Source organism: Aquarana catesbeiana, linkage group LG04, assembly GCF_042186555.1.
Source record: "Aquarana catesbeiana isolate 2022-GZ linkage group LG04, ASM4218655v1, whole genome shotgun sequence".
NCBI classification, from domain to species: domain Eukaryota; kingdom Metazoa; phylum Chordata; class Amphibia; order Anura; family Ranidae; genus Aquarana; species Aquarana catesbeiana.
In genome coordinates this window covers 183,506,555-183,528,889 of record NC_133327.1, presented here as the reverse complement: position 1 = coordinate 183,528,889, position 22,335 = coordinate 183,506,555, and the positions used below count along the sequence as shown (strand labels likewise).

The 22,335-nt window shown below is 43.0% G+C and overlaps 1 protein-coding gene across 1 annotated transcript in view; it reads left to right on the top strand.

Moving 5' to 3' along the window:
- IRS1 (insulin receptor substrate 1) overlaps positions 1-12,188 on the top strand; it is an 80,793-nt gene extending 68,605 nt beyond the window's left edge. Inside the window, exon 2 of the mRNA XM_073625974.1 lies at positions 11,105-12,188. Within this exon, the coding sequence (XP_073482075.1) occupies positions 11,105-11,109 (5 nt within the window). The 3' untranslated portion in view covers positions 11,110-12,188. The remainder of the gene's footprint in view (positions 1-11,104) is intronic.
- Positions 12,189-22,335: the final 10,147 nt, after the last annotated feature.

Below are 22,335 nucleotides of genomic sequence, written 5' to 3'. Positions count from 1 at the left end.
CCTGGCATTTCCTGGCTCTGAAGATGCTGCATGCTACAAAGCGTTGGTGCTGAGGCATTACTTCTATATATAGATGGTGTATGCCTCTAGTTTAAACTAGTAAGATGGCTTCATTTGAGCAGCCTGTGGATTTTCTAGCTTCAAGCTTTGTAGCAATCTTTTTAGCTTTTGTTTAATATATTGTGATAGCAGCTGCACAAATCTTTGAATTAACTGTGCTATTGAGATATTTTGAGATGGATGTAGTACTTTGCTCTCTGGAACTCTTCAGTAAAAACCTACATCACCAGATTTTGACCATAATAAAGGTAAACTTGATAGACATACATGCAATCCACCTTTCACAAATGATATTTATATATTTTTTCCACTACTGTGTTTGTTTGGCCCTGGCATACACTTTCTAACACCCCCCCCCATAGCAAAGGGAACAAGCTTTTCATTGTTTCTGTAATAATTCACTACATGGTACATTGGGATGTTTAAGACTTGTTCTTATAGTAAACCTGTCTTACTTGTGTCTTTTTTCAACCTCACCTACTATGTAACTATTCCACAGGCGGTGGTCTCAGTGGGGAGCATCGATAGTTTGAAACTAATAGGCCCCTTTCACGCGGGGTCGGCGGTAAAGCGCCGCTATTATCATCTTTAACGTCGGTATTTGGCCGCTAGCGGCGCGGTTTTACCCCCGCTGGCGGCCGAGAAAGGGTTAAAAACCACCGCAAAGTGCCTCTGCAGACTTTTTTTACCGTCCTGCTAGCGCACCGCTCCAGTGTGAAAACCCTCGGGGCTTTCACACTGGAGACAAAGCAGGGGCACTTTCGGGTCGGTTTGCAGGCGCTATTATTAGCGCAATAGCACCTGCAAACCGGCCCAGTGTGAAAGGGCCCTCAGATAAGCACATGAACGACCGCAACATACCGGGATATACAATGTAATACTGACATAAAATCACACACATGGGTTGGACTTGTGTCTTTTTTTCAACCTCACCTACTATGTAACTATGTCATGGGACAGGTAAGGTGATTATCATTGCTGACCGCCTTCTGAAAATGGTAGTTTCTTGGCTGTTATAGTGGTTTTCTGGCCTGGCTTCAGGACTTCTGACTTATGCCTGGTACACACGGTAAGGCCCTTTTTACACGGGTGCCTCCACTAAGCGCAATCGGCTTGCTCAGCAGTTGATCCCCCAGCTGAGCAAGCGGGTGACAGGTCTGTGTCTGATCCGCTATGCAGAGCAGACACGGACACAGTCCCGCTCTCCTCCTATGGGGCAATCAAATGTAAACGGACCACCTTTCCGTTTTGCATCTGATCCGTTAAAAACAGACAGATAGCGGCCCTATTCCCCATCTGTCCAGATGATCAGATGGAAACGAACGGGTGGAGAGGAGTGCGGGACTGTGTCCATGTCCACTCTGCATGGTGGATGTTGGCAGACATGTGTCAGCTGACATCTGCCGCTCCATAAAATAGACTGGAGGGTCCGATTAGGTCCGTCTGAAAAAACTTGATTGGACAGCCCATGTGAAAGGGGCCTCTGGGCCTCTAGTTTTTTTCCGATCAATCTAGCAGCCAGGACGAAAAAAAAAACTGAGGAGATTTCTGTACTAACTATGTGATGTTAGTGCAGTGATCTCCCCCCATTGTGCTATTGTGTTCTGACAGGGCATTGCACATACAGGCCAAATGTCGGCTGTTTTCAACTGTACTGGCTGATATCAGTCAATAGTCGTCCCGCATGTAGAGGGCTTTAAATAGAAAAAAAAACAGAAGACTGCGCGCGTTTTCTTATGATAAACACGGGGATGTTCAGGGGATTCTCCAGGGTGTATGCTCATGTGAAAAAGGGGCAAGTGTTCCCCTGTGTGCAAGAATAATGCCCTTTTTCATTTTGGATACCTCAAGGGAGGGTTTTCTGCCATTGGTCTCCCATTGGGGATATTTTCCTTCATTTCCTGACCCATAGTCAAAATGGGAAACGAGCAGAAATCCCTCCTAAGACCCCTTTCACACTGGAGGTGTTTCTCAGGTGTTACAGCGTTAAAAATAGCGCCTGGAAAAAGCTTCAGCTGCAAACCCAGTGTGAAAGCCGAGTGCTTTCACACTGGGGCGCTGCACTGGCAGGGCGCCACAAAAAGTCCTGCCAGCGGCTTCTTTGCAGCGGTGAATACACCGCTCCTCCACTGCTCCTGCCCATTAAAAACAGTGGGGCAGCGCCGCCATACCGCCATTGCAGTGGTGTTTTGCGGGTGGATTTAACCCTTTTCCGGCCGCTAGTGGGGGTTAAAAATGCCGCGCCAGCGGCCTAATAGCGCCGCTAAAACTACGGTGAAGCGGTGCTAAAATTAGCGCCGTTTTACTGCCGACGCCCGGGCACTTTCAGTGTGAAAGCACTCTAAGTGCGAGAATCCCTGGTTGTCACCAGCATCACCATAAATAGTGTCATTGTTGAAAGATTTTTTCACTCTTCCTGTTCCAGTTACAGTCCAAAATGTAGGATTTTCTTTTACTTTTAACCTTGGTGATATGGGTAAACGGGACAAATAAACTCCCTAATGGGAGCACAAATGACAATAAAAAGAAAAAAATGACAGGTGTTTTTTATCCCTCTCCATTTAATTCAAAACTAAAAAAATGCTTTGCCTTTTTAGTTATACCTTTTTTAAGTAAAAAAAAAAAAAAAAAAGAAAAGCGTTTTTTTTTACCAAAGGTGCATTCATATCGATGGTAAAGTTGTGTTTATAGTGTTTCTTTTGTAATAATCACCATGATATCTGTACAAAGAAGCAGCTGTGGGGCTTTGCACAGTAGCGGTGTCTATACCAGTAAAGTAAGAGCCCTTTCACACCGAGCCGCCCATAGCGTCGGCGGTAAAATTGCCGCTATTTTTAGCGCCGTTTTACCGTCGGATTTGCGGCGCATTTTGGTCGCTAGCGGGACACTTTTACCCCCCGCTAGCGGCCGAGAAAGGGTTAAAATCGGCTATCACACTGGAGACAATGCTGCAGCTGTTTGAGGGCGGATTGCAGGCACTATTTTTAACGCTATATCGCCTGCAAAACGCCCTCAGTGTGAAAGGTGTGAAAGGTGTCTAAATACCTTGCGAACTGGTAAAAAGGGCAGTCCGCATTCTTTATTCCCCTCCAGCTACATCCTGTCCCCTACTGGCCACATTTTGTTCCCTCTAGTCCAAATTAATTGTTCCATGCAAGCCACGTGTTCCACAACAACTGTATGTTGTCACCTATTCTTTACCTTTCCTTAGCTCGTGTAGTCACATTCTCCTTATACCATTGTCTGCCCTGGTTATTGGCCTGTTCACATTGGTGGACACTACTTCTTGGGTGGCATGCATAGGGACAGCCATTGTACAGTGCATTATTTCAAAACCATCAGTCAAATTCACCAATATACGTTCACCAAAAAGACTGCAACCATTTTTTTTTTTCAGAAAATAAGTTTAATTGAGTAATTCAGTCTGCTTTTCTGGAAAGTCTTTACTAGGCTTGCTCTGTCTGGGAGGCTCTGACCAAAATCTTAATCGTACCCTTTTGACAGTGTACTGTTTTGAAAGGCTTTGAATGCTGTAATGGCTAAATTATTAGGCAATGCCCAGAACAAGGCTTCCACATATGGAAACGTAACTTTAATGATCACTTTTGCAAGACTTCTAAAGATGGTTAGATGAAACCAGACATGACGTCTTTTCTCGGCCTCATTAGTTCTTTCTCAGAATTATAGGCAGAGCTGAAACCCAGATTTTACGTGCAAGTATGCTGATTGTGTTTCTTGTAGAAACCGCTAACTGCACATCAAAAAATTGCTTTGTGTTGGGATCACTTTGTTTTCTTTTGTTTGTCATATACTGCACATAAACCCAATACACTTAGAGGAACAGCAAGTGTCAAACATTTTTTTAGTTCAGCACTACCTAAGGTGAGTTACAGTGAGATTGCTTTGGGCAACCTGTTTTTTAAGACTGTGTTAAAGTGGAAGTAAATCCCTCTGTCCTTTACAGCCAAGGAAGCTGCCATCTTGGCCTCTGTTTGATCTGCAGTTGCCATGGTGCTGCACACGTGATTGTATATGACACCAGCCATTTGATGGCTTTACAGCTTGGCTAAGAGCACAGGCAACTGTGACGGCATGCCTCCATTGTAATGGTTTTAGGAAACCGTTAAATTGATGGGTTTAGTTTCGCTTTAACAAGTTCCATTCTGATTCCTCTAAAACTTTAAATTACGATTTATTTATTTTTTGGCGGTGCATTTTTTTTTTTTCTTTTTTATCTTATTCTTAGCTAATACCAAACTCTATCATTGGTGTGAAGATCTAGGTCAGAGTTCAGAGCCCAGTATTCTATTATCTTTTCAGCTACTAATTTAAACTAAGCTCTTTGGTGACACTACCAGCCTAGGCTCGGATAACATGTTTTCTTTCTTGCTAGACTCTTATCTAGGTTTCACTGAACAGGTGCCTCTCCCCTCTAATATGAAATGTAAATACATCCATTTTGCTGTGTGGCCCAGGAGCTGACATGTGATCTTTGTAAAGGTACCCTTCCATGAGCTGAACATGTTATGCAAACATCTGCCCCCCCTGGGATGTAACTCTGGTTGCATGACTGCTTCTACCTGCAGATGTAATCATGGGAATTGTACTGATACAGATGTTTTACATAAGTACCTCTGACACTGTATTGTGGCCTATAGGAACCCCTATTTCCTCATAGTCAAACACTTTTTTTCTCTAGTGCAGGATAAATGAGAAAAATAGTCTCTTATACTGTTTTATACATAGTTGGTGCTGAAAATGGTAATTATATTATGGACAAAATAAAGAACTGGCCATTTCATTCCAAAGGGAATCTTCTCATGAGAGAAAGATGTAGGCTGCAGTTGCTGACCTCCTGGTATTGCCAATTCCTTGCCCATCTTTGAGCTCCTCTTTCTTTGGTGTGGTGTGTCTTTGACCCAGAACATGTTTGCAGAGTACTAGTATTTCATTTTTCCTTTTTGTTTTTTCATTCTGGAACAGTATATTTTCTTTAATGTAAAGAAACCTGGGGCTGCAATATGTAGATTTCTGAAAATGTGTGTTGCTTGGCTGCTGCACACCCTTCTAGTTTAAAAGAACTGAACTCTGGAAGCTGTGTTCAAAAAAGACAGACAAAGGGCAAATGACTAGTTACCAGCATTGTCTGTAGTGTCCCTGCGGCTGATCTTTTCCTCATTACCTACCTGCTGTGCCTTCTGCACTGTATCTCTGTTAGACCCCTTTCACACTGGGGTGGTTTGCAGGCGGTATTGCGCTAAAAATACCGCCTGCAAACCGCCCCTAAACAGCCTCCGCTGGTTGTTCAGTGTGAAAGCCCGAGGGCTTTCACACTGAAGCGGTGCGCAGGCAGGACAGTGAAAAAAGTCCTGCAAACCGCTTTTTTGGAGCGGGGAAGGAGCGGTGTATTCACCGCTGCTCCTGCCAATTGAAATCAATGGAACAGCGCGGCTATACCGCGGCAATACCGCGGCTATAGCCGCGCTGTACGAGGGATTTTAACCCTTTCGGCTTCCAGCGGGGGTTAAAACCGCACCGATAGCGGCCGAATACCGCTGCAAGAACGACAGTTCAGCAGCGCTAAAAATAGCGCTGTTGTACCGCCGACGCCCCCACTGCCCCAGTGTGAAAGGGGCCTTAGAAACAGGGCATTTACATACCTAGTACTTCATTTAACTTCAAGTGGTTGTACCGGGGTGATGCCTGCAGCTGTTTTTTTTTTTTTTTTTTGTTTGTTTTTTTTTAGAGCTGATGGTGAGCTTTCTTGTACTCGCAATCGGAGCCTCTAACTAGCCATTTGATTTTTATTACAATTTTCGGGAGGGGATGTTCCCCTCCCGCCACCTTCTGTGGCTTGCTTGGGCTCTGCCATCCCACAGGCTAGTCTGACACCCAAACAAATCCAGGATCAGGTCTCCACTATGGTAACCTGGAAGTTATGACGTGACTTCACTTCCGGTTTACCCGGATGTCAACGGCGCCATTTTGAAAAAATCAAAAGTATTCAAAAATACTGATCTTGGTGTTTTGAATGCTTTCAAGGGCAGAGACAAGGATTTAGTGTCTTAAAGAACCCATATCCCTCTTTCTTAAGGAGTACCTGTCACAGCCCTATTGCTGTGAGAAAGGATGTTTCTTGTGACAGTAATAAAAGTGATTTAAAATAAAAAAATGTAAAGCAACTGAGCGTCGGTCTCGCATTTGAAAAAACTGCTGCACAAAAACCATGACATAAAATTGCAAAACCCTCCAATTTGTCCGTTAGAGCCTTTGCTTTAAAAAATATATAATGTTAGGGGTTTCCAAGTAATATTTTAGCAAAAAAAAAAAAAGAACCTTATTGTTCCATGTAAACAAACAATGCAATAAAAAAGCCTCAAGTGGATAACATAGTAAATCTTCACTTTTTGATTTCAGTTCCACTTTAATACTTTGAGTCACTTTTCTTTTAAGGAAATCCTATTTATGACATTTGCCAGCAAAATACTGTTTTTATGAAAAGGGTTAATAGGGGTGGGCATCTTCACTGGTCCCACGATTAGATTAGATTGCAATTATACTGTCCACGATTCGATTTGATTTTGCGATGCATCGCGATTAGTGCGCAAGGTTAAAAACTTTTTTATCCAAAAATTCAAGCAGTCAGAAAAACTCAATTTCTCTTCTGTGGCAGAGGGATGGCTGGGATTGGAGGCAGAGGGATGGATGGGATCAGTGACACTGGCACTCACCTGCTCGCAGTGTCAGTCGATTCTTCCTCCTCCATGCTGCTCAGTGTGTTTTCTCCTTCCAGTGCCTTAAAGTGATGTTCCGCCCGAAATTCTACTTTTTGAATAAAAATACCCCTATAATACACAAGCTTAATGTATTCTAGTAAAGTTAGTCTGTAAACTCAGGTCTGTTTTGTTAGTTTATAGCAGTAGTTTGTTATTTTATAAACTTACAGCAGGCCGTGGCCATCTTAAGTGTGGGCATCTGAAGCCAGACTGTATTTCTTACTGGATCTCATCCTTGCAGATCTCGCACATGCTCAGTGCAGCACAAGCAGTGTAATAGGTTTCAGGTCAGGTTTCCATAGCAACGACAGTTTTAGAGGAAGTTGCCGCCCCACATGCTCAGTGCAGCACAAGCAGTGTAATAGGTTTCAGGTCAGGTTTCCATAGCAACGGCAGTTTCAGAGGAAGTTGCCGCCCCTTCCCAGAAGGCATTGCAAACAGGAAATGATGCGATGGGCCGCAGCCAGGGAGGAGGAAGTGAAAAATGAATACAGCAGATATACAGTAGGTGCCGAGAAAAAAAATATCCAATTTGTTTACAGTGCACAGTTTAGTGAGGGATGCTGAAGAGTTGTAAAAGTGGGTGGAACTCCACTTTAAGTGAAGCCTCTCCTGATGTCGTGTCTCCTCGAGCTCAACCCCCTTCACTCTACTGGCTGTCAGCTCATCAGCTGATTTTCTGCTTTAATGAAGGGGAGGAGGCTTTATCCACAAGGCAGGCTCTGCCTCTGTGTTTCTCCCAGAGAGGCAGAGCACCGCACGGAACGACGAATGACGTCACCAGACATCGATTTGGCCAACTCAGCGCAGCATCGTGAACATCTGAATCGCGATTTCCGATGCTGCGATTATACAACACCCTTAGTTAATGTAGACATTAACATTTAGAATAAAAATTGTCATTGTGTGTGTATATACTGGAAGTTTTTAAGTATTTATTTTTATACTTTCACAATGTCCCAGGCTATGGTATATTATTTAAAGTTTGGCATGTTTTCCTTGTACCTTTCCAAAAATTCATACCAGTAACATTACCATGGGGTTTAAAAACCGCCTACAATTTAAAACCAGTTCATTGATGCTTTAATTGACTGGAGCATATTATGCTACTAATAAAACACACGCAGGTTATAGATCTTAAAGCTTGGGTAGGTACAGTCACCTACCAAGCTAGCTGTAGCAATTGAACTTCAAACTGAGCATTGATAACTCCACTCATTATGTGAGAAGCTTAAAAGATTTAGCAGATTTTATCTTTAATACAATTGGTTTGTCTGCAGCGTTATATTAAGACCACCTACCATGCCTCTAGTAGTGCTAGAACCTTGTTCTGCTTGTAGTGCCTATGGCCTCAGCCTGGTTCTATATTTCTGTAAGACTGGGTGTTTTTTAAGGTGAAAGGCTTGCTTTTATGAAACTGGTAAAGATGAAATATAATATACTGTTAAAAATAACTTACAGTAGACTCGCTGTGTACATATTGTCTGTCTCTTCTGTACAAAACTGGGATTTTTCTGATGTTTGCTTTTGTAATAGAATTGAAACGTAGGTTCAATCTTCTTTAAAACACACCTCAGAGCAGATGTGAAACATACACCATTGCATAAAATGTACCCCATGTAGCCTTCAGTTACATGTTTTGCTTGCCAGGAAGGATTGAGTAATCTAGCAAAAATGTTCAGCCCCAACCACAAAGCTGTATTATCGGGGACTCCAGCTAATGCTGGTAGTAGGTAGGAAATAGATTAAACACAGGTTTTCCCTGTTCCGAAGCTGCCAGCGGTGATGTCAGTGACATTAAATGATCCTACGCTGAGCTCAGTGTAGCCCGAGATCCCCTGCTCTAAGCCAGTTGTGTAGAGAGCTGTTTTATAGGTTGTTAAGGAAATACTGACTGTTGTTGATGAGAAACAATGGCGAGTCCAGACTGTGATCTAAGCACAGATTTTTTAGCTCTCCCCGTCTCTTCAGCTATTGTTTCTGAAGCCTTTGACATGGCTGTAATGAACCGTTTAGGTATAACCAGGGGGATTTACAGCAGTAGATTATGTGAAAATTGTAATGCTGTGCAAGACTGAGAGGCACTTTATGAAGTCATACAGAGATTTTAAGCAAAAGATTGGAATTTGCAGACATCATTGTTGTTGACAAAATTTTTGGGGGTTTTTTTGCGCTTATGCCCTTATCTTGTCTACGTTCAGCAATGTTGAGGGCTTTTTTATAGTTCTGTGCTGAAAACTACAGGTCCAGAAAACTTTACTGTGCAGTTTAAGCACAGTAAGGTGTCATGAGGACATTTATCATGGCCCCTATGTAAAAAAAAACACCCAAATGACTACATGCAGGTGTGTGGGTGAGGCACTACAGCATCAAACTGACCTGTGAACAGCCCTATTCTTAAACTAACGCAGAAGATTCAGTATGTTCCCCAAGTTTTAATACATGTCAGAATATACTGATGGATCTAAGCTTTCTGCATTGTAGATGCACTATTTTGCCAAAAGTATTGGGACGCCTGCTTTTACACGCACATGAACTTTAATGGCATCCCAGTTTTAGTCCGTAGGTTTCAATATTAAGTTGGTCCATCCTTTGCAGCTATAACAGCTTCAACTCTTTTGGGAAGGCTCGGGTTGAGGTCAGGACTCTGTGCAGGCCAGTCAAGTTCCTCTACCCCAAACTTGTTCATTCATGTCTTTATGGACCTTGCTTTGTGCACTGGTCCTAATCATTTGGTGGAGGGGGGATTATGGTGTGAGGATGTTTTTCAGGGGTTGGGCTTGGCCCCTTAGTTCCAGTGAAGGAACTCTTAAGGCATCAGCATTCCAAGACATTTTGGACAATTTCATGCTCTCAACTTTGTGGGAACAGTTTGGGTATGGCTCCTTCCTGTTCCAACATGACTGCGCACCAGTGCACAAAGCAAGGTCGATAAAAAAAAAATTAGCTAGTTTGGAGTGGAGGAACTTGACTGGCCTGCGCAGAGTCCTGACCTCTACCCAATAGAATACCTTTGGGATGAAATATAGAGGAGACTGCAAGCCAGACCTTCTCATCCAACATCAGTGCCTGACCTCACAAATGCGCTTCTGGAAGAATGGTCAAACATTCCCATAGACACACTCCTAAACCTTGTGGACAGTCTTCCCGGAACAATTGAAGCTGTTCTAGCTGCAAAGGGTGGGCCAACTCCATATTGAACCCTACGGACTAAGACTGGGCTGCCATTAAAGTTCATGTGCGTGTGTAAACGCAGGCATCCCAATACTTTTGACAATATAGTGTACATTCCACTGAATCTGTCTATGCCATCGGCCATATATTTTCTGTTGTGAAAGTACCACAAAATTAATTGCATATTGGCTGGTCATCCTACAGAATGCTACTAAACCATTTGCATTCTTATTAAAACTTGTATTAAAAGCCCAATGGAGCCTTAGAAAAAAATCTTCTAGTAGCTTTGTTGTGCATTAGATTATTAGGTGAGCAGAGGCTTATCATTTGCTTAGGTGGTAAAGCAGCCCACAGCCATAGTTAACTGTTTGTTCCACTAGGCATTAAATTGAGACCGTAAAGTGGGGATTTTTTTTTTTTACCTCTTCCCGCTGACGCAAAAATGCAGCCTCTCGGAGGGTGGGCTTTAATGCAGAGAGGCTACATATATGTGCCCCTATGTAAACACTTTTCTGTGCTGAAAGTGTGTGCCCTGTGAACTCCCAGCACAGTTGCCAGCAGGGAATGGAAAGCTCCTGATGCAGATTTGCTTTCTGATTGTGTGACCGCTGTGACAGCCAATCACAAAGGTCACATGACCCGAATGCTTGCCTCCGGCATTTAGAAGCTCTTAAAGGGCCAGGTGGCGGAAGGTGTCTTGTCTTTCATTTCCAAGTTTAACTGGACAAGCTGAAGATAGAAGCTGATTGGTGCTCCAGTTTTGATCAATTCCCCCTATAATGGATTCTCATGTTTCATAATCCCACTGTAATCCAACACTTCTTGTTCTCGGGTATTGACCACCAAGTCTGCAGTCAATTTTACCATCCACTGTAATGGTCTTAGAGTTGGAAGTTCCCCAGACACATGGCAAAGCTTTATAATGGTCAATTTTTACCAGTATAAATGTAAATCTCGTGTGTGAAGATATTTTTTATTTAAGTTTGCTGGCACTATAACAGTTTACATTTTTATTTTTCATGCAATGTTTGACTATTCTGTGCATTTTACAAGTTTTGTATGCTTAATGGAATTTGTTTGTGATTTCTTTCCAGAATAAACAACCTCCACGACCTCAGCAAATCACCCCTTCAATCTCAAGGGATTATGGACTCTCAGTAGCCTTCACACATCACAACTAGGACCTCACATCCTCTTCTTCAATAGATGGTACGCTGCATCCACTTCACATTGTTTACTATACACGCAAACCTCAGGAGTCAGCTGACTGTACTGCACCTTCCCTGTTGTGCCAAGCAAAAAAGCACTGTGACGACAGACAGTCTGCTCTACTTCATGTTTGGAGTCAACCTCAGTGACCTGGTACTCCCAGCACCAAGCCATGGTGCCCATGGACTCGCTTAACCCGCACATTGTTCACAACTCTATTTAAGTTGCTGCTGAAATTTACAAGAAAAAGAACTGTATTACAAATCAATGGTGTAAATTATTAAGTACGACAAACTGTTAATAATGATTGGTGAGAATTAAATATTTAACATAGGTTTTTGATTTATACATGTACTTTTATTATTTTCTTCCCTCCTGCTGGGGCCCATCTTTTTACATGGGACTATGAGGTATTCTATTGTAAACAGACTTTGGGTAATTGCTAAATAAGATTAAGAAAATTTAAAGGGTAGGGTACTATTCTCCTTTCTAAGGTAAGACCTAAAAAGGGTCCTAGATTACTAGGACTCTTATTTTCAGTGCTATTTAGTGGTGGCTGTAATATGAGCATTTAATAATAAAAATAATAATAATAATACATCAGCTCTGCACTCCTGGCAGTGTTGTGCTTTAAATTGTTCTGTGCCAGATAGGGCTACAGTTTTCACTAAAAGCATTATCAGAACTGAAAGTCCCATAATACATGATACTCACAGGTTTTAGAATAAACACAGATCTTTTCATTGCACAGGTTAAAAGTAAAAAAATATATATATTGATTCAAGTCTTCCAATGTAAATAGTGTATAAGAATAAGGCAAAAAAAGTGTGAGAAAAATTCAGAAAAAGAGAAGAAAGTGGAACTTGGCTGAACTCTAAAAATGAAAACACCCTGGAATGAACAATGTGGTTGTTTGTAAATTCTGGAAAATCTTTCTATATGTAATAAACTAGATACCGTTTAATTTTTTTTTCTGGCAAGCGTGTTGTATGTTATAATCATCCCACACAAGGGTGTTCACATGATAATTATCAGCATATTTATATGAAATTGACTCTGCTACTATTCACTGCATGGCAGCTTTGAAGTCCCAGTGAGTGGGATCTTTAAAAAGATGCTTTCACCCTGTCATTTCAGGGCACAGTGACAGTGTCTGCATATTGCCCACCACCCTGAAACCCCGCTCTATTAGCCAGAGCTCCAACAATGTGGGAAGGCGGCAAGAAAGTTTGATTGGGTATATGTTGTGAAAACTCTGTATAGGCAAAGTGACAGTGTCTTTTGAGGTGAAACCAATGATATAATCATTTTTTCTTTTTTTTTAAATTTTTGATCAGCTACTTTTGACTTTTGTCCGACGGACTTGTGTACACACGCTAGGAAAATCCGACAACAGACATTTGTCCACAGAAAATTTTAAAACTTGCTATCCAACATTTGTCCGCGCAAAATCCGACAACAATTGTCCAATGGAGCCTACAAGCGGTTGGATTTTCCACCAACAGCCTGTCATCACGCATTTCCCGTCGGAAAATCCGATCGTGTGTACAAGGCTTTAGTAATATCTTGGGGATTGATTATTTTATGGTTGATGGGGACATGGGCCTCATCCCCACAGGTCGTTGTTGGGGTCTGCGGGCAGGGGGCTTAACAAAGGGGGCCCCCAGATCCTAGCCCCACCATGTGAATGGGTATGGGGTACATTGTAACCTTACCCAAACACCAAAAAAGTGTAAAAAAAAAAAAAAAGTAAAAATAACAGAAGACAGTCATTTCTTTTTTATAAAAAAAACTGTCCCGCGATGTCCATCCATCTTCAATCATGGCACTGACCGTCCCGAAAAAAAAAAAAGAAAAACGGGAGAACTCCGCCTCCATGGGAGGTGTCTCACCGACTGCTGTCTTTTTGCTTTGATAGCTCTTATATTGCTAAGGACGGGGCCACCCGCTGATGTAACCAAGTGACCCCGCCCCTTCTGACGTCATGTGATGTAACATGACGTCAGAGGGAGGTAATCCGTTTACATCACCCGGTGGTCCCGCCCTTGACTATATAACAGCTGTCAAAGCAGTTTTTTCTTTTTTTCAGGACCGTCGGCACCATGATTGGATGGATGGACATTGTGGGACACTTTTTTTAAAATAATGGAATTGTCCAAAACTGTCTCCTGTAATTTTTTACTTTTTTGTCACTTTTTTGGTGAATGGGTAGGGGTACAATGTACCTCTACCCATTCACATGAGGGGCAGGATCTGGGGGCCCCCTTGTTAAAGGGGGCTTCCAGATTCTGATAAGCCCTTGTCCCCATCAACATGGGGACCCCAAAGCACCCTCCCCATGTTGAGGGCATGTGGCCTGGTACGGTTCAGGAGGGGGGGGCTCTCTCGTCCCCCCCTTTTCCTGTGGCCTGCCAGGTTACATGCTTGGGTAAGGGTCTGGTATGGATTTTGGGGGGACCCCCACGCCATTGTTTAAAAAAATTTGGCACGGGGTTCCACTTAAAATCCATACCAGACCTGAAGGGCCTGGTATGGATTTTGTGGGGGACCCCACGCCATTTCTTTTTTTTTTTTTTTTTACATTTTGGCGTGGGGTTCCCCTTAAAACCTATACCAGACCTGAAGGGCCTGGTATGGATTTTAGGGGGACCCCCACGCCATTTTTTAAAAAATTTTGGTGCAGGGTTCCCCTTACTATACACTATATTATATATACTACACTGTCTGAATATAGATTCTACACTGAATATCTAATCTACACTAAATGCAGAGTATATACTAGGCTATATGTATATATCGGATACACTGCCTGTACTGACAGAATATAGATTCTATGCTGAATGCAGAGTATGTATATGTATGTATGTATGTGTGTGTGTGTGTGTGTGTGTGTGTGTGTGTGTGTATATGTATATATATTATATTATACTAGACTGTGTGTGTATATACATATACAGTGGGGACAGATAGTATTCAGACCCCCTTAAATTTTTCACTCTGTTATATTGTAGCCATTCGCTGAAATCATTTAAGTTCATTTAAGTTTTTTCCTCATTAATATACACACAGCACCCCATATTGACAGAAAAACACAGAATTGTTGACATTTTTGCAGATTTATTTAAAAAAAAAAAACCTGAAATATCACATGGTCCTAAGTATTCAGAACCTTTGCTCAGTATTTAGTAGAAGCACCCTTTTGATCTAATACAACCATGAGTTTTTTTGGGAAAGATGCAACAAGTTTTTCACACCTGGATTTGGGGATCCTCTGCCATTCCTCCTTGCAGATCCTCTCCAATTCTGTCAGGTTGGATGGTAAACGTTGGCGGACAGCCATTTTTAGGTTTCCAGAGATGCTCAATTAGGTTTAAGTCAGGGCTCTGGCTGGGCCATTCAAGAACAGTCACGGAGTTGTTGTGAAGCCACTCCTTCGTTATTTTAGCTGTGTGCTTGGGGTCATTGTCTTGTTGGAAGGTAAACCTTCGGCCGAGTCTGAGGTCCTGAGCACTCTGGAGATTGTTTTCGTCCAGGATATCCCTGTACTTGGCCGCATTCATCTTTCCCTCGATTGCAACCAGTCGTTCTGTCCCTGCCGGTGAAAAACACCCCCCGCAGCATGATGCTGCCACCACCATGCTTCCCTGTTGGGATTGTATTGGACAGGTGAGGAGCAGTGCCTGGTTTTCTCCACCCATACCGCTTAGAATTAAGGCCAGAAAGTTCTATCTTGGTCTCATCAGACCAAAGAATCTTATTTCTCACCATCTTGGAGTCCTTCAGGTGTTTTTTTTTTTTTTTTAAGCAAACTCCATGTAGGCTTTCATGTGTCTTGCACTGAGGAGAGGCTTCCGTTGGGCCACTCTGCCATAAAGCCCCGACTGGTGGAGGGCTGCAGTGATGGTTGACTTTCTCCCATCTCCCGACTGCATCTCTGGAGCTCAGCCAAAGTCATCTTTGGGTTCTTCTTTACCTCTCTCTCCCTACCTGCTCTTCTCCCCCGATAGCTCAGTTTGGCCGGACGGCCAGCTTCTAGGAAGGGTTCTGGTCATCCCAAATGTCTTCCATTTAAGGATTATGGAGGCCACTGTGCTCTTAGGAACCTTAAGTGCAGCAGAAATGTTTTGTAACATTGGCCAGATCTGTGCCTTGCCACAATTCTGTCTGAGCTCTTCAGGCAGTTCCTTTGACCTCATGATTCTCATTTGCTCTGACATGCACTGTGAGCTGTAAGGTCTTATATAGACAGGTGTGTGGCTTTCCTAATCAAGTCCAATCAGTATAATCAAACACAGCTGGACTCAAATGAAGGCGGAGAACCATCTCGAGGATGATCAGAAGAAATGGACAGCACCTGAGTTAAATATATGAGTGTCACAGCAAAGGGTCTGAATACTTAGGACCATGTGATATTTCAGTTTTTCTTTTTTAATAAATCTGCAAAAATGTCAACAATTCTGTGTTTTTCTGTCAATATGGGGTGCTGTGTGTACATTAATGAGGAAAAAACTTAAATGAACTTAAATGATTTTAGCAAATGACTGCAATATGTCAGAGTGAAAAATGTAAGGGGATCTGAATACTTTCCGTCTCCACTGTGTGTGTATAGATATATATATAGAGAGAGAGAGAGATATATAATCTCTATCAAATTCACTGCCTGTACGCCACTAACTAAGCTGCCTAATCTCTCTTCATTCATTACACTATATACGGCCGCCGTGTAAGCAGCAGCCCTATATAGCGTGGACTTGGCCCCCTGAGCCATGATTGGCCAAAGGCTCCCTGACTTTGGCCAATTATGCCTCTCACAGCAGAGCGTGCTGTGATTGGCCAAAGCATGTAGATCTCGCAGTGCATTATGTGGCATTCCACGGTGATCGAATTTTGCCGCAAACACCCCATAATGTTCTAAATTTGGTGAACAGGCTAACTTACGTTCGAATCTAACACCGGGCTCATCCCTAGTGGCTGGATACAATAATAACGTAAACTTCAGCTTAGTCATTCAGGTCCCACCAGTGTTGTGGTGCTTGGACGATCTTTTGTGAGAGATTACTTGCCAACTTGTGAGGAGGAATTAGTGTCAGTAGGGCTAGGAAAGGGTGACAGAGCTTCCAGGATGATGTCCCATCTCCTAAAGTAGCAGGAGCTCTTCTAGTGTTGTTACTGTTAAAATTTCCCCCTCATGGGTAACCACAAGGGTACAAGGGTAGCACCAGTGGTGGATAATCTTGTGATTCCTTAGGGCTTTGGTGATCATTGCAAGATTCTTACGCCTCTGAAGGGAGTACTGGGACAAGCCAGGAAGCAGCTGCAGCCTGGAGTACTGTTCAGGCAATGGATCTATATGTATGAAGGCTAAAAGGATTTTCTCCTTGGCATGAAAGAAGCGGATCTGTAACAGTACATCACATGGAACTGACTGGGGTAGATGAGCTGGTTTGGGGATCCTATCAATGGTGAGGTCCTCCTGTGTTAAGGTGGTGCAACAAATTTTAATCAGATACTATGCATAGTGGGCCAACTGGGCCTGGGAGACCGACTTAGGGATGCCTTTTGATTTTTCTATTGTTGCGGCGGGATCTGTCTTCCAGATCCGCCACTTTTGTTTTAAGCCAGTGCAGTTCATTCCTATGTGATTCATGCACATCAACTAGGGAGTATGCATATTACGCCATTCTTTTTTCAATCTGCTCGACCCTCTCCCCCACCACTCGGAGATCCTGTTTGAACCCATGTATGCAGGATAACATGTTGGGTCTGCGCGGACGCCCTTAGTGGCCGGAGCATGTCTTAGAAATTCTAATCTGAGACAGGCTGGCCAGTAGTAGGGAAAGAAGCAATGGGATCAGGGCACTCCAAAGGAGAGTGTAGGGCTGCCTGTTCATTGCATATCTCATTGCATATCTCCATGTTATTCAGGAGAGAAGGGTCGTCAACATTCTCTATGACTAGACTTAGCAGGGCTCCATGTAAATCAGGGGTCTCAAGCTGGCAACCCTCCAGCTGTTGTGAAACTGCAAGTTCCATGAGGCCTTGCAAGGCTGTCAGTTACAAGCATGACTCCCTTAGTCAAAGGCATGATGAGACGTGTAGTTTCAGCAGCAGCTGGAGGGCCACCAGTTTGAGACCCCTGTTGTAGATGGTGTGGAGGATCCTGAATCGGAGGATGATAATATAGCACCGGGTGCAAGGACCTCCGTGGTATGACTGGCTGGCTGTAAATGGTGGCAGTGGCTGCTGCCATCTTGTTGTAGCCTTGGTAGCAGCGGTGGACAGAAACCATCCAGGTTGCACAGAGGGGGATCGTATATTTGCTGCCAAGTCAAGTTGTAGGGAAGCCATCTGGTGTGCTCAGAAGCTGCGGTGGGACCTGAGTGGGGTGAACTATCAAACCGAGCAGCAGAGCTCACTTAGAGAGCAGCCATCACCGAGCAAGGTTGCCAAACCCCCCGTACTTGCAACACACACAGCTGCTTGTGTGGGTGTGCACAGAACTTAAAATGGTGTGACCTGAGGGCAGGTTTGGGAAAAACTGTACTAAATTAGAATTACATAATTTAACATAGACATTGGGGCTGTGTGTAGTTCTGTAAGTTGGGGTGGACATTTCAAAGAGCGCTAAAGCTGTTATTTGGAGTCCACCACTAAAATGGTTTCTGGATATATTCAGCAATGAAGAGGACTTACTGCATAGCAACAGGGCAGAAGGAAAGAGCCTGATCAAGAGGAATTGTGAAAGTATCAAAAGATTAACTACAGAATTGTTTCTTGGGTTACATCAAGCTCTGAGGCCATTCTGATAGTTAGAACAGTGGCAGTACTGCCTACTATCCTAAAATTTAAATTTAATGAAATTAAATTTGAGAAAAAAAAAAGTTCAAGTATGCGTAAACAAAATCATCCAAATTGCATATTACTTTACCATGTTAATGTCATTTCAAAAGTAATTTTGATTATTTTTACATAGGCGGTATTCATTAAAATAATACTTGCTAATCCTTCCATAAAGGTCCACGTGCAGGCCCTTTTTGTTATAGGCTGACAATGCTCTGTCCTTGTCTCCCGATTGTTCACCTGTATTGTTTCCAAGTTACAATTATCAGTTTGGATATGTAAAAGAGGTTGAAATACTATTTTATGTAAAAGAAAAGAATTGTTTATGATGTACAGTGCTTTAGGAAACTAAATGTCACTCAGGGCTTATGTCATCCTGCCACAGCCCCTTCCTCTGACCCCCTACATCACTGTTCTTTAGTCTGTTCTTGTTAATTTCAAGTGTCAAATTCCAAAGAAGGCTGCAGTGCTGGAACAGAGTTGGAGATAGGAGACACTGGCCATTGGAGAGGTGAGTGTAATGACAGTTTGATTTCTTTAGGAACCTGACAAGGACATCAATGCCTAGATGCCCAGGCCAAATTTAGCAGCATCAATATGTTTGTTTTTAATATAGGCTGAGAAATTCACTAAAGTAAAAAAAAAAATGAACATTTTCTATTTTTTACATTTATTGTTTTTCATAATACAACTGTATCCGATGGTTACAGTTATAAAATAGATGGCACCACATATGAACACTGAACTCTGCAACCTGAAGATTGCTGAATTTATCTGCAGGCTTCCACTTTTTTCAATGAAGCCTCCAACTTGCATGTAACCACTATGTGTGATTATCAGGGAGTTGACACCCGGCTGTTAGTGACAGCTGGGATTGAGAGCCAACAGCCACACAAAGTGTTTATAACATAACTCAGGCAGGGCTAGCTACCTCTTGGATGTATTTTTCTTAATTGGAGTCTAAATAACCCAGGCGGGGGGCATCATGCTGGGGAGTATTAATAAACAGATTGCAATAATGAAGAGGTTAATGATTTGTGGTACACGATCAACCTGACTGATCCTCTGTCTGTACAACCAATTTTTTTCTCCATTGCAATCTACACCAGGAGTCTCCAAACTTTCTAAACTAAGGGCCAGTTTACTTTCCTTTGGACTTTAGGGGGGCCAGACTAGGGCAAGTGGGAGTAGAAAATGTCCTGGCGTCCAGTGGGAGTAAACGATGCCCTATCTTTGGTGTCAGTGAGAGGACAAGTGCCTCATCGTTGATGTCAGTGGAAGGAATAATGCCCCATTGTTGGTGTCAATGGAAATAATTCTGCCCCATTGTTGGTGCCAGTGGGAGGAATAGTGGCACATCGTTGGTATCAATGGCAGGAATTATGCCCCATCGTTGGTGTCAGTGGGAGGAATCATGACCTAATTGTTAGTGTCAGCAGCAGAAATTATGCCCCATTTTTGGTGTCAGTGGTGCCCCAAGGGCCAGATAAAGTGAAGCACATGGCCACATTCAGCCCCAGGGTCGCAGTTTGAAGACCGCTGATCTACACCATACTTTTGTATTGATTACATGTTATGTGTGTTAGAAGATTGTATCTGCAGGTTGTTCATCACTTGTGACCAACCTTCCCTGTGACAGCACTAGTGGTTTGGACCCTCGGTAGTGCTGGTAGATTGTTTCACGGAGGGTTTGAACCTGCTTTTACATGTTTACCATTCAGCACTAGGGATGGTCCCGATGTTTGAGTCGAACTTAAGTTCGTCTCGAACATAGGGTACACATTTGTTCGCAGAACAAACATATGGGGCGTTTGTGGCAAATTCGAGTGCTGTGGAGCGCCCCATAATGCACTGCGAGATCGCAGTGCATTGACTGCTGCTTATTGGCCAAAGCATGCACCCGTCCTGCATGCTTTGGCCAATCACAGCACAATCTGCTGTGAGAGCCATGATTGGCCAAAGGCAGGGTGTATATATGACAGTGATGAGCATATAATACTGTAGGGCAGAGTATATAACCGTGTACTGCAGAGTATATAGTGTATATATAATGCACTTCAGAGTATATAGTGCAGTCCGTACAGTATATATACTGCAGTTCAGAGTATAAGGTGCAGTTCATATAGTATATATTGCAGTTCAGAGTATATAGTGCAGTCTGTATAGTATATACAGAATCTCACAAAAGTGAGTACACCCCTCACATTTTTTAAAATATTTTATTATATCTTTTCATGTGACAACACTGAAGAAATTACACTTTGCTACAATGTAAAGTAGTGAGTGTACAGCTTGTATAACAGTGTAAATTTGCTGTCCCCTCAAAATAACTCAACACACAGCCATTAATGTCTAAACCGCTGGCAAGAAAAGTGAGCGCTGAGTTTGTTCTTTTTTTTTCCTATTTTTCGGGTCCGTCGGGAAGCATGATTGAAAATGGATGGACATTGTGCGACACTTCTTTTTTCTTTTTTAATAAAGGAATTGTCAAAAACTGTCTGTTGTGTTTTTTACTTTTTGACACTTTTTTGGTGAATGGGTAGTGGCACAATGTACCTGATACCCATTCACATGGGGAAGGGTGGGATCTGGGGGCCCCCTTGTCAAAGGGGGCTTCCAGATTCCAATAAGCCAGCAGACCCCGACAACCAATGGCCAGGGTTGTCGGGAAGAGGCTCTTCCCCCATCAACATGGGGACAAGGTGCTTTGGGGGGGACCCCAAAGCAACCTCTCCATGTTGAGGGCATGTGGCCTGGTACAGTTCAGAAGGGGGGAGGATCTGCAGCAGCTCCATTTATTTTATGCAGCAGTGATGTTTTCAGTTACTGGACTTCTCTGGTAACGTGAGAACCTAGAAGTATGTTTGGTGATTTAATAGTGGGTGCAAATATACTGTTTATCAGTGAAGCGCTCTACCCCCGAAGGAGCTGCTGAATTAGTTGTACAATCTGCCATTCACCCTGCCCCATCCCCCTTTCAATCCTTAGACACATAACAACAGTCAATTACTCCTTTTTCTTTGCTTTTATTGGTGGGATGAAACTTTGAGAGATATCAGGGATGTATGAGATGCCCATTAAAAGTCCAAAAGGATAGGTTATCACCCCTGGCCTCGATGATGAATTTCCTTACTGCAGACTATTACTTCCAGTTAACAAGGCGAATCACTCTGAATTATTCCCTTGTATTGATTCTCACTGCAGGACTATTGCTTCCAAGACGAATCACTCTGAATAATTCCCTTGTATTGATTCTCACTGCAGGACTATCTGGCTGAAGATTTACTACTCTGAATAGTTCCTCTGCCCGACTTGATATGCTTCCTTTGGGGTATTAATCCTGTAAGGTCAAAGGGCTGCACCACCTTCTTCATAACCTGCATACTAACACCCTTCGGTCTTTGGAAGTTATAGAAATGTGAACCGAACACATAATAAACGACTGACTATTGCTCCAGCCCGTCCATTATTGTCCATACTGTGTTCCACAATCACACAGTTTGTTATGCTACTCTCTCCAGCGTTTCTACTTCTTTGAACATTACACTGACCTTCTCTTTATATCAAAGTCCCGTGTTCCTCAGTTACAGGAATCCGATAAGCGGGTTCACTTCCGCCGCTTTACTTCTACTTCCTCCACTTGATCCTCGTTACAATCAATCACTGTGTTCCCCGACCACAGAAACCTGATGCACTCCACAGGGTTGAAGATCCTCCACTTTAGCTCCTCTTGCGGCTCCTCCATCCCACCTCCACACACATGGCACATCCCCCACATAGCACCTCAGCACACCATGCTGTCTTTCTTGTGCTTCCAGAGAGAGACGGAAGCATGTGACCCCAACTTATATAGGAGGCCTGCCCTCTGCCAATGCAAATTAATGATTGGTCAGAGCCCCCCACATGAGCTGCCTGCCACTCAGGTCTCAAGTCTAACCTCCCTTCCAGAACAATTCCACTGAAAGCAGGAGAGGATCTCTGAGCCAGAATGCAGGTGGGCACAACCCCACTATACTAACACTCCCACTCCCAGATCAAAACAAACAGGCCTGAAATAGGAACACATGCCTAGCTAAATTTGCCTGAAGCTGGATTCTGTCACTAAAACACTTCTAGATCACCTACCTACATTAGTTTAAATTATGAACTTGAACTGACCACCTACTTCAATGGTGGGAAAAAACTGATGGGAAGGGCCTAATTTGGGGCCAGTTCAATTTGAAGGAAATACAATTAAAGATCTGTTTTTTTTATTCAAGTACTCAATTTCTGTAAT